This window comes from Oncorhynchus gorbuscha, unplaced genomic scaffold, assembly GCF_021184085.1.
Source record: "Oncorhynchus gorbuscha isolate QuinsamMale2020 ecotype Even-year unplaced genomic scaffold, OgorEven_v1.0 Un_scaffold_6997, whole genome shotgun sequence".
Classification (NCBI taxonomy): Eukaryota; Metazoa; Chordata; class Actinopteri; order Salmoniformes; family Salmonidae; genus Oncorhynchus; species Oncorhynchus gorbuscha.
Genome location: NW_025750481.1, coordinates 5001 through 17979, shown reverse-complemented (window position 1 = coordinate 17979; position 12979 = coordinate 5001). Strand labels below are relative to the sequence as shown.

The following is a 12979-nucleotide window of genomic DNA, read 5'->3' as shown; positions in this document are numbered from 1 at the left end:
TCAGAGATGGGTCAGAGATGATTCAGAGATGGGTCAGGAATGGGGTCAGGAATGGGTCAGGAATGGGTCAGAGATGATTCAGAGATGGGTCAGAGATGGGTCAGAGATGGGTCAGAGATGATTCAGAGATGGTCATGAATGGGTCAGAGATGGGTCAGAGATGGGTCAGAGATGATTCAGAGATGGGTCAGAGATGGGTCAGAGATGGGTCAGAGATGGGTCAGAGATGATTCAGAGATGGGTCAGAGATGATTCAGAGATGGTCATGAATGGGTCAGAGATGGGTCAGAGATGGGTCAGAGATGGGTCAGAGATGATTCAGAGATGGGTCAGAGATGGGTCAGAGATGGGTCAGAGATGGGTCAGAGATGATTCAGAGATGGGTCAGAGATGATTCAGAGATGGTCATGAATGGGTCAGAGATGGGTCAGAGATGGGTCAGAGATGGGTCAGAGATGATTCAGAGATGGGTCAGAGATGATTCAGAGATGGTCATGAATGGGTCAGAGATGGGTCAGAGATGGGTCAGAGATGGGTCAGAGATGGGTCAGAGATGGGTCAGAGATGATTCAGAGATGGGTCAGAGATGATTCAGAGATGGTCATGAATGGGTCAGAGATGGGTCAGGAATGGGTCAGAGATGGGTCAGGAATGGGTCAGAGATGGGTCAGGAATGGGTCAGAGATGGGTCAGGAATGGGTCAGAGATGGGTCAGGAATGGGTCAGGAATGGGTCAGAGATGGGTCAGAGATGGGTCAGGAATGGGTCAGAGATGGGTCAGGAATGGGTCAGAGATGAGGATAGAGGAGTGTACTAACTATAGTTATTCTGCATCTGATGAAATGGACAATGATACATCTACAAACAATGCAAGTATAGCAGATTAGCATCATTAATATTGTTCTGGAGGCAGCTCTGTAGAGTGGTCACAATACCAGGAAGTACAATTGAAGTATCTCAGCTATAGTACATTTATAGTAAAGCTATGATAATACCAGGAAGTACAATTGAAGTATCCCAGCTATAGTTCAGCTATAGTAAAGCTATGACAATACCAGGAAGTACAATTGAAGTATCTCAGCTATAGTACATTTATAGTAAAGCTATGACACTACCAGGAAGTACAATTGAAGTATCCCAGCTATAGTAAAGCCATGACAATACCAGGAAGTACAATTGAAGTATCCCAGCTATAGTTAAGCTATAGTAAAGCCATGACAATACCAGGAAGTACAATTGAAGTATCCAAGCTATAGTTCAGCTATAGTAAAGCCATGACAATACCAGGAAGTACAATTGAAGTATCCCAGCTATAGTTCAGCTATAGTAAAGCTATGACAATACCAGGAAGTACAATTGAAGTATCTCAGCTATAGTTCATTTATAGTAAAGCTATGATAATACCAGGAAGTACAATTGAAGTATCCAAGCTATAGTTCAGCTATAGTAAAGCTATGACACTACCAGGAAGTACCATTGAAGTCAGAATAACTCTTTTCTAATGGAGTTGTGGTTAAGAAGGGCAGCTATGAATCATACACACTGAGATGACTGACATGCGCAAACACACACACACACACACACACACACACACACACACACACACACACACACACACACACACACACACACACACACACACACACACACACACACACACACACACACACACACACACACACACACACACACACACACACACACACACACACACACACACACACACACACACACACACACACACACACACACACACACACACTGTGTGTCCCCAGTGCAGCAGTGAATACAGTGTTTATTCAGTAAGTCAGTGTGGCCCTATAACTACCTGTCTTTAAAGAAGCGTCGGAAGCCAAAGGCGGTGAGCTTCAGGAGGGTCTCCAGTACAAAGGTGGATGTGAAGAAATAGTTACAGTACTTCAACACTAGATCCAGAGACTGAGAGACAGAGAGAGAAGGAGGTAGGAGGGAGGGGGAGAGAGAGAGAGGAGGAGGGAGGGAGGGAGGGGGAGAGAGAGAGAGAGGAGGAGGGAGGGAGGGAGGGGGAGAGAGAGAGAGGAGGAGGGAGTGAGGGGGAGAGAGAGAAGGAGGTGGAGGTGAGAGAGGAGGTGGGAGGGGGAGAGAGAGAAAGAGGTGGGTGGGAGAAGGAGGCAGGAGGAGAGAGAGAAGGAGGTGGGAGGGAGAAGGAGAGAGAGAAGGAGATGGTGGGAAGGAGGAGAGAGGGGGAGGTGAGAGGGAGGGGGAGAGAGAGGAGGTGGGAGAGAGGGAGGAAGGAGGAGGGAGAGAAAGAAGGAGGTGGGAGGAAGGGGAGAGAGAAGGAGATGGTGGGAGGGAGGAGAGAGAGAGAGAAGGAGGTGAGAGAGAGGGAGAGAGAGAGGAGGGGGAGAGAAGGAGGTGGGAGGGAAGAGAGAGGAGGTGGGAGGGATGGAGGGGAGGGAGAGAGAGGGGGGGAGAGAGAAGGAGATGGTAGGAGGGAGAAGAGAGAGAGAAGGAGGTGAGAGAGAGGGAGTGAGAGAGGAGGTGGGAGGGGGAGAGAATGAGGTGGGAGGGAGGGGGAGAGAAGGAGGTGGGAGGGAGGAGAGAGAGAGAAGGTGAGAGGGAGGGGGAGAGAGAGGAGGTGGGAGGGAGGGAGGGGAGAGAGAGAAGGAGGTGGGAGGGAAGGGGAGAGAGAGAGAGAGAGAGAGAGAGAGAGAGAGAGAGAGAGAGAGAGAGAGAGAGAGAGAGAGAGAGAGAAGGAAGGAGAAGGAGTCACATATGGTACTGTGTACATGAAAACACACGACACTCTGTCATTCTGTACCCCCACCCCCACCCTCCCCACACCGCTCCCTCCAGTCTTACTCGTGGCTGGCTGTAGTGTTCCAGTGACATGGTGATGACGTTGATACAGATGATGAAGGTGATGAAGAGGTCCAGGTAGTAGGTGGTACACAGAGTGTGGATCCACAGGCGGAGGGAGCTGTAGCTGGCATAGTAGGGGATCTTCTGGGCGTCTGGCAAGGGGAGACAAACACAGGTAATAGTCCTTTATACATACTGTACACTATTCAAAAGCATTCCTGTGATGTCCTCCTGTCAAGAGTAATACTCATAAACAATTCACACAATCATTGATGATCTATCTCTGTCTGTTCTTCTCTCCCCCATCTCTCTCTCTCTCTCTCTCTCTCTCTCTCTCTCTCTCTCTTCTCACCCTCCATTTCTCTCTCACACCCTTTCTCCCCCTTTCCCTTTCACCCTCTCTCACCCTCTCTCCCTTTCACCCTCTCACCCTCTCTCTCTCACACTCACCCTCTCTCTCACCCTCTCATCATCCCTCCCCTCTCTTTCTCCCTCCCTTTCTCCCTTTCACCCTCTCTCACCCTCCCTCCATCCCTTTCTCCCTCTCACCCTCCCTCCCTCCCTTTCTCCCTCTCACCCTCTCTCACCCTCCCTCCCTCCCTTTCTCCCTATCACCCTCTCTCACCCTCCCTCCATCCCTTTCTCCCTCTCTCCCTCACACTCCCTCTCTCCCTCCCTCTATCCCTCTCTCTCCCTCTCTCCCTCCCTCTATCCCTCTCTTCTCTCTCCCTCTCATCCTCCCTTTCTCCCTCTATCCCTCTCTCCCTCTCATCCTCCCTTTCTCCCTCTCACCCTCTCTCCCTCACACTCCCTCTCTCCCTCTCATCCTCCCTTTCTCCCTCTATCCCTCTCTCCCTTTCACCTACTCACCCTCTCACCCTCTCTCCCTCACACTCCCTCTCTCGCTCACACTCAGTCTCTCCCTCTCACCCTCCCCCCCTTTCTCCCTCTCACCCTCCCTCCCTCCCTTTCTCACCCTCCCTCCATCCCTTTCTCCCTCTCACCCTCTCTCCCTCACACTCCCTCTCTCCCTCCCTCTATCCCTCTCTCTCTCCCTCCTCTCTCTCCCTCTCATCCTCCCTTTCTCCCTCTATCCCTCTCTCCCTCTCATCCTCCCTTTCTCCCTCTCACCCTCTCTCCCTCACACTCCCTCTCTCCCTCTCATCCTCCCTTTCTCCCTCTATCCCTCTCTCCCTTTCACCCACTCACCCTCTCTCCCTCTCACCCTCTCTCCCTCACACTCCCTCTCTCGCTCACACTCTGTCTCTCCCTCTCATCCTCCCTTTCTCCCTCTATCCCTCTCTCCCTCTCACCCTCCCTCTCTCTCTCCAGGCACCTTGCACTATCTCTTCTTCCCGTCTCTCCCTTACCCCTCCTCTTCTTCTCCATGCGTCTCCGTCGTTTATCCTCTCTCCTTTTAGCCTCTTCCACTTCCTGGTTCTGACGGCACTTGTGGAAGTTCTCCACTACCACGCCCACAAACATGTTCAGAACGAAGAAACTGACGATGAGGAGGAAGGAGATGAAGTAGAGTAGCATCCATGGACTGTTGTTGATCACTGGCTAAAGGGAGAGAGGGAGAGAGGGAAGGGAGAGGGGGGATAGAGAGGGAAGAAGGCAGGCAGGGAGGGGAGAGGGGGAGGGGAGAGAGAGGGAGGGAGGGGAGAGGGGGGATGGAGAGGGAAGAAGGCAGGCAGGGAGGGGAGAGGGTGAGGGGAGAGAGAGGGAGGGAGGGGAGAGGGGGATGGAGAGGGAGGAAGGCAGGGAGGGGAGAGGGGGAGGGGAGAGAGAGGGAGGGAGGGAAGGGAGAGGGGGATGGAGAGGGAGGAAGGAAGGCAGGGAGGGGAGAGGGGGGGGAGAGAGAGGGAGGGAGGGAAGGGAGAGGGGGATGGAGAGGGAGGAAGGAAGGCAGGGGAGAGGGAGAGGGATGAGAGAGAGGGAGGGAAGGGAGAGGGGGATGGAGAGGGAGGAAGGCAGGCAGGGAGGGGAGAGGGGGAGAGAGAGGGAGGGAGGGAAGGGAGAGGGGGGATGGAGAGGGAGGAAGGCAGGGAGGGGAGAGGGGAGGGGAGAGAGAGGGGGATGGAGAGGGAGGAAGGAAGGCAGGGAGGGGAGAGGGGGAGGGGAGAGAGAGGGGGGAGGGGAGAGGGGGATGGAGAGGGGAGAGAGGCAGGGAGGGAGAGGGGAGGTGGGATTGAGAGGGAGGGAGAGATGGGGAGGGAGGGGCGAGGGAGGGGGAGAAGGAGGGAGAGAGAGAGAGTGGTGCATGTTTGTGTTTAGTCGAAGGAGGAGCAGGAGAGAAGGAGTTGAGTATGCTCTGATAGATCAGTCAGCCAACACAACTGAAAAAAGAATACATCTATAGAAATATAATGGATAGACTTGATGACCACTATTAGACTAGTTACCTGTTGGTCCACCCCTACAGCATCCAGGCCATGGTACATGATGTTGACCCAACCGTCCTTTGAAGCCAGCACAAACAGGGACATCAGAGCCTGTGGTACAGAACACACACACACACATACAGAAATGCAGACATACACAGACAGACAGAACACACATGAAAGACATGAAATATAAACATACATATAAAGACAAAAACACACAGACAAAACATCAGTACATCGGTCCATTCACCATGTCTATCAGTTCAGTATTTCATACTGGTCCATTCACCATGTCTATCAGTTCAGTATTTCATACTGGTCCATTCACCATGTCTATCAGTTCAGTATTTCATACTGGTCCATTCACCATGTCTATCAGTTCAGTATTTCATACTGGTCCATTCACCATGTCTATCAGTTCAGTATTTCATACTGGTCCATTCACCATGTCTATCAGTTCAGTATTTCATACTGGTCCATTCACCATGTCTATCAGTTCAGTATTTCATACTGGTCCATTCACCATGTCTATCAGTTCAGTATTTCATACTGGTCCATTCACCATGTCTATCAGTTCAGTATTTCATACTGGTCCATTCACCATGTCTATCAGTTCAGTATTTCATACTGGTCCATTCACCATGTCTATCAGTTCAGTATTTCATACTGGTCCATTCACCATGTCTATCAGTTCAGTATTTCATACTGGTCCATTCACCATGTCATCAGTTCAGTATTTCATACTGGTCCATTCACCATGTCTATCAGTTCAGTATTTCATACTGGTCCATTCACCATGTCTATCAGTTCAGTATTTCATACTGGTCCATTCACCATGTCTATCAGTTCAGTCTATCAGTTCAGTTCATTTCATACTGGTCCATTCACCATGTCTATCAGTTCAGTATTTCATACTGGTCCATTCACCATGTCTATCAGTTCAGTATTTCATACTGGTCCATTCACCATGTCTATCAGTTCAGTATTTCATACTGGTCCATTCACCATGTCTATCAGTTCAGTATTTCATACTGGTCCATTCACCATGTCTATCAGTTCAGTATTTCATACTGGTCCATTCACCATGTCTATCAGTTCAGTATTTCATACTGGTCCATTCACCATGTCTATCATCAGTTCAGTATTTCATACTGGTCCATTCACCATGTCTATCAGTTCAGTATTTCATACTGGTCCATTCACCATGTCTATCAGTTTAGTATTTCATACTGGTCCATTCACCATGTCTATCAGTTCAGTATTTCATACTGGTCCATTCACCATGTCCATCAGTTTGACACCTCGTCTGAAATTAATACTGGGAGAAATCCTTACCTGTCCCAGGTTGTCAAAGTTGTACTTGTGATGAACCCATTTGTAGTTGGCCTGCAGACAGTCAGACTTGTTGGTGATGTTCTTGACGTCGGGGCCAAAGCAGTAGAAGAACTTCCCTTTGAACAGCTGTCAGGGAACAATGGGAACAATGGACAGAGCCACTTCAGATGTCTTGTTGTTACCATAGAAGTGGTTTCTTTCATGTCATTATCACAGGATAGACACACTTGATGGAATAATATGGAGGTCATTACATAGATGGTCAAGAATGATTTAGTGAATTGAGAGAGAGATAGAGGAAGACAGGTGGCAAAGACTGTTAAAGAGAGAGAAGGGACAGAGACCGAGGGACAGACAACTGTGGGAGGAAGGTGAGGAAACAGAGACACAGAAAGAGGGTATATATTGGAGAAGAAAGACAGGGTATATATTGGAGAAGAAAGACAGGGTATATGTTGATGGAGAAAGAGGGTATATATTGGAGAAGAAATACAGGGTATATGTTGATGGAGAAAGAGGGTATATGTTGGAGGAGAAAGAAAGGATATATATTGGAGAAGAAAGACATGGTATATATTGGAGAAGAAAGACAGGGTATATATTGGAGAAGAAAGACAGTGTATATATTGGAGAAGAAAGACAGGGTATATATTGGAGAAGAAAGACAGGGTATATATTGGAGAAGAAAGACAGGGTATATGTTGGAGGAGAAAGACAGGGTATATGTTGATGGAGAAAGAGGGTATATGTTGGAGGAGAAAGACAGGGTATATGTTGATGGAGAAAGAGGGTATATGTTGATGGAGAAAGAGGGTATATGTTGGAGGAGAAAGAAAGGGTATATATTGGAGAAGAAAGACAGGGTATATATTGGAGAAGAAAGACAGGGTATATATTGGAGAAGAAAGACAGTGTATATATTGGAGAAGAAAGACAGGGTATATGTTGGAGGAGAAAGAGGTTATATGTTGTTGGAGAAAGAGGGTATATGTTGGAGGAGAAAGACAGGGTATATGTTGGAGGAGAAAGAAGGTATATGTTGGAGGAGAAAGAAAGGGTATACATTGGAGAAGAAAGACAGGGTATATGTTGGAGGAGAAAGAGGGTATATGTTGGAGGAGAAAGAAAGGGTATATATTGGAGAAGAAAGACAGGGTATATGTTGGAGGAGAAAGAGGGCATATGTTGATGGAGAAAGAGGGTATATGTTGGAGAAGAAAGACAGGGTATATGTTGGAGAAGAAAGACAGGGTATATATTGGAGAAGAAAGACAGGGTATATGTTGGAGGAGAAAGACAGGGTATATGTTGATGGAGAAAGAGGGTATATGTTGGAGGAGAAAGACAGGGTATATGTTGATGGAGAAAGAGGGTATATGTTGATGGAGAAAGAGGGTATATGTTGGAGGAGAAAGAAAGGGTATATATTGGAGAAGAAAGACAGGGTATATATTGGAGAAGAAAGACAGGGTATATATTGGAGAAGAAAGACAGTGTATATATTGGAGAAGAAAGACAGGGTATATGTTGGAGGAGAAAGAGGTTATATGTTGTTGGAGAAAGAGGGTATATGTTGGAGGAGAAAGACAGGGTATATGTTGGAGGAGAAAGAAGGTATATGTTGGAGGAGAAAGAAAGGGTATACATTGGAGAAGAAAGACAGGGTATATGTTGGAGGAGAAAGAGGGTATATGTTGGAGGAGAAAGAAAGGGTATATATTGGAGAAGAAAGACAGGGTATATGTTGGAGGAGAAAGAGGGCATATGTTGATGGAGAAAGAGGGTATATGTTGGAGAAGAAAGACAGGGTATATGTTGGAGGAGAAAGAGGGTATATGTTGGAGGAGAAAGAAAGGGTATATATTGGAGAAGAAAGACAGGGTAAATATTGGAGAAGAAAGACAGGGTATATATTGGAGAAGAAAGACAGGGTATATGTTGATGGAGAAAGAGGGTATATGTTGGAGGAGAAAGAAAGGGTATATATTGGAGAAGAAAGACAGGGTATATATTGGAGAAGAAAGACAGTGTATATATTGGAGAAGAAAGACAGGGTATATGTTGGAGGAGAAAGAGGGTATATGTTGGAGGAGAAAGACAGGGTATATGTTGGAGGAGAAAGACAGGGTATATGTAGAAGGAGAAAGACAGGGTATATGTTGGAGAAGAAAGACAGGGTATATGTTGGAGGAGAAAGAGGGTATATGTTGATGGAGAAAGAAAGGGTATATATTGGAGAAGAAAGACAGGGTATATGTTGGAGGAGAAAGAGGGTATATGTTGGAGGAGAAAGAAAGGGTATATATTGGAGAAGAAAGACAGGGTATATATTGGAGAAGAAAGACAGGGTATATGTTGGAGGAGAAAGAGGGTATATGTTGATGGAGAAAGAGGGTATATGTTGGAGGAGAAAGAAAGGGTATATATTGGAGAAGAAAGACAGGGTATATATTGGAGAAGAAAGACAGTGTATATATTGGAGAAGAAAGACAGGGTATATGTTGGAGGAGAAAGAGGGTATATGTTGGAGGAGAAAGACAGGGTATATGTTGGAGGACAAAGACAGGGTATATGTAGAAGGAGAAAGACAGAGTATATGTTGGAGGAGAAAGAGGGTATATGTTGGAGGAGAAAGAAAGGGTATATATTGGAGAAGAAAGACAGGGTATATATTGGAGAAGAAAGACAGGGTATATGTTGGAGGAGAAAGAGGGTATATGTTGATGGAGAAAGAGGGTATATGTTGGAGGAGAAAGAAAGGGTATATATTGGAGAAGAAAGACAGGGTATATATTGGAGAAGAAAGACAGTGTATATATTGGAGAAGAAAGACAGGGTATATGTTGGAGGAGAAAGAGGGTATATGTTGGAGGAGAAAGACAGGGTATATGTAGAAGGAGAAAGACAGAGTATATGTTGGAGGAGAAAGACAGGGTATATGTTGGAGGAGAAAGACATGGTAGTATATGTTGGAGGAGAAAGACAGGGTATATATAGAAGGAGAAAGACAGGGTATATGTTGGAGGAGAAAGACAGGTTATATGTTGGAGGAGAAAGACAGGGTATATATTGGAGGAGAAAGACAGGGTATATGTAGAAGGAGAAAGACAGGGTATATGTTGGAGGAGAAAGACAGGGTATATGTTGGAGGAGAAAGACAGGGTATATGTTGGAGGAGAAAGACAGGGTATATGTTGGAGGAGAAAGACAGGGTATATGTTGGAGGAGAAAGACATGGTAGTATATGTTGGAGGAGAAAGACAGGGTATATGCAGAAGGAGAAAGACAGGGTATATGTTGGAGGAGAAAGACAGGGTATATGTTGGAGGAGAAAGACAGGGTATATGTAGAAGGAGAAAGACAGGGTATATGTTGGAGGAGAAAGACAGGGTATATGTAGAAGGAGAAAGACAGGGTATATGTTGGAGGAGAAAGACAGGGTATATGTAGAAGGAGAAAGACAGGGTATATGTAGAAGGAGAAAGACAGGGTATATGTTGGAGGAGAAAGACAGGGTATATGTAGAAGGAGAAAGACAGGGTATATGTTGGAGGAGAAAGACAGGGTATATGTTGGAGGAGAAAGACAGGGTATATGTTGGAGGAGAAAGACAGGGTATATGTAGAAGGAGAAAGACAGGGTATATGTAGAAGGAGAAAGACAGGGTATATGTTGGAGGAGAAAGACAGGGTATATGTTGGAGGAGAAAGACAGGGAATGTGAAATATTGATCAAATGAAGGAACAAGGAAAACAGAGATAGAAAAAAAAGACAGAGCAAGAAAGATGGAGAGACAAGTACTCCAAAGATAACAGCCCCTACCTGCACCCCCAGGATACCAAATATGATGAAGAAAGCACAGCAGATAAGGACAATGTTTCCTATAGGTTTCAGAGACGTTATTAGAGTCTCCACTACCAGCTTCAGACCTGGGGCTCGACTGATCACCCTGTAGAAAGAGAAACAGAGAGAGAGCAGGAGAGGGATCGAGCGAGAGAGATGAAGGGAGAGAGAGAAGGAGGGATGGAGAGAGAGAGAGACAGAGAGCAATGGAGAGAGAGATTGAGATAGGGAAAGAAAGTGAGGGAGAGAGATGGAGGGTTAGAGAGAGGAAGTGATGGAGAGAGAGGGAGAGGTAGAGAGAGAGAGGGAGAGAGATGGAGGATTAGACAGAGGGAGTGGGAGAGAGGGAGAGAGGGAGAGGGAGAGAGGGAGGGAGATGGAGGATTAGACAGAGGGAGTGGGAGAGAGGGAGAGAGGGAGTGGGAGAGAGCGAGAGGGAGAGAGATGGAGGATTAGACAGAGGGAGTGAGAGAGAGGGAGAGATGGAGAGAGGGAGAGGGAGAGAGGGAGGATTAGACAGAGGGAGTGAGAGAGAGGGAGAGAGGGGGAGAGGGAGAGAGGGAGAGGGAGAGAGGGAGAGGGAGAGAGATGGAGGATTAAACAGAGGGAGGAGAGAGAGGGAGAGGGAGAGAGATGGAGGATTAGACAGAGGGAGTGAGTGAGAGGGAGAGAGGGAGAAAGGGAGAGGGAGAGAGGGAGAGAGATGGAGGATTAGACAGAGGGAGTGAGAGAGAGTGAGAGGGAGAGAGGGAGAGAGGGAGAGAGGGAGAGAGATGGAGGATTTGACAGAGGGAGTGAGAGAGAGGGAGAGGGAGAGGGAGAGAGATGGAGGATTCGACAGAGGGAGTGGGAGAGAGGGAGAGGGGGAGAGAGGGAGGATTTGACAGAGGGAGTGAGAGAGAGGGAGAGGGAGAGAGGGAGAGAGATGGAAGATTAGACAGAGGGAGTGAGAGAGAGGGAGAGGGAGAGAGATGGAGGATTAGACAGAGGGAGAGAGGGAGAGGGAGAGAGGGAGAGGGAGAGGGAGAGGGAGAGGGAGAGGGAGAGAGATGGAGGATTAGACAGAGGGAGAGAGGGAGAGAGGGAGAGAGGGAGAGGGAGAGAGATGGAGGATTAGACAGAGGGAGAGAGGGAGAGGGAGAGAGATGGAGGATTAGACAGAGGGAGAGAGGGAGAGAGGGAGAGGGAGAGAGATGGAGGATTAGACAGAGGGAGAGCACGAGAGAGAGAGAGAAAGAGAGGTAGAAAGGGATGGAGAGTTAGTAAGAGGAGTGCTTCCCAAAATACAGTGTTTACAGCTGACTCAGAGAGGGAAAATCTAAATTTGAAAGGTGACATTTTTCTGGTCTTTCAGTTATAAGGGGAAGTGAAATCCAGAAAGAGTAGCCACTGCATGAGGAACAGCTAATGGGGATCCTAACAAACTAAACTGACCCCAAATCACCAAAGAAAGAATACTGCACAACCAGTCTGTTTTCACCACTATGGGAGAAGGACATTATGGGAACCTCCCCGTAGTGTGACCTACCTACCTGAGGGGATGCAGTGTGTCTGTAGTGTGTCCTCCCTACCTGAGGGGGTGCAGTGTGTCTGTAGTATGTCCTACCTACATGAGGGCAGTGTGTCTGTAGTATGTCCTCCCTACATGAGGGCAGTGTGTCTGTAGTATGTCCTCCCTACATGAGGGGGTGCAGTGTGTCTGTAGTATGTCCTCCCTACCTGAGGGGGTGCAGTGTGTCTGTAGTATGTCCTCCCTACCTGAGGGGGTGCAGTGTGTCTGTAGTATGTCCTCCCTACCTGAGGGGGTGCAGTGTGTCTGTAGTGTGTCCTCCCTACCTGAGGGGGTGCAGTGTGTCTGTAGTATGTCCTCCCTACATGAGGGGGTGCAGTGTGTCTGTAGTATGTCCTCCCTACATGAGGAGGTGCAGTGTGTCTGTAGTATGTCCTCCCTACATGCGGAGGTGCAGTGTGTCTGTAGTATGTCCTCCCTACATGAGGAGGTGCAGTGTGTCTGTAGTATGTCCTACCTACATGAGGAGGTGCAGTGTGTCTGTAGTATGTCCTCCCTACATGAGGAGGTGCAGTGTGTCTGTAGTATGTCCTCCCTACATGAGGAGGTGCAGTGTGTCTGTAGTATGTCCTCCCTACATGAGGGGGTGCAGTGTGTCTGTAGTATGTCCTCCCTACATGAGGAGGTGCAGTGTGTCTGTAGTGTGTCCTCCCTACATGAGGAGGTGCAGTGTGTCTGTAGTATGTCCTCCCTACATGAGGAGGTGCAGTGTGTCTGTAGTATGTCCTCCCTACATGAGGAGGTGCAGTGTGTCTGTAGTGTGTCCTCCCTACATGAGGAGGTGCAGTGTGTCTGTAGTATGTCTTCCCTACATGAGGGGGTGCAGTGTGTCTGTAGTATGTCCTCCCTACCTGAGGGGTGCAGTGTGTCTGTAGTATGTCCTCCCTACATGAGGAGGTGCAGTGTGTCTGTAGTGTGTCCTCCCTACATGAGGAGGTGCAGTGTGTCTGTAGTATGTCCTCCCTACATGAGGAGGTGCAGTGTGTCTGTAGTATGTCCTCCC

The 12979-nt window shown here is 47.8% G+C and overlaps 1 protein-coding gene across 1 annotated transcript in view; it reads right to left on the bottom strand.

Moving 5' to 3' along the window:
* Window positions 1–1824: 1824 nt before the first annotated feature.
* The window catches only part of LOC124029614 (voltage-dependent T-type calcium channel subunit alpha-1I-like), a gene marked incomplete at its 5' end in the record, with an annotated part of 13287 nt that continues 2132 nt past the window's right edge, over window positions 1825–12979 (bottom strand). The window contains 6 exons of the mRNA XM_046341266.1: window positions 1825–1938; window positions 2842–2993; window positions 4212–4404; window positions 5247–5336; window positions 6564–6689; window positions 10386–10512. Coding sequence (XP_046197222.1) covers window positions 1825–1938; window positions 2842–2993; window positions 4212–4404; window positions 5247–5336; window positions 6564–6689; window positions 10386–10512 — 802 coding nt within the window. The remainder of the gene's footprint in view (window positions 1939–2841; window positions 2994–4211; window positions 4405–5246; window positions 5337–6563; window positions 6690–10385; window positions 10513–12979) is intronic.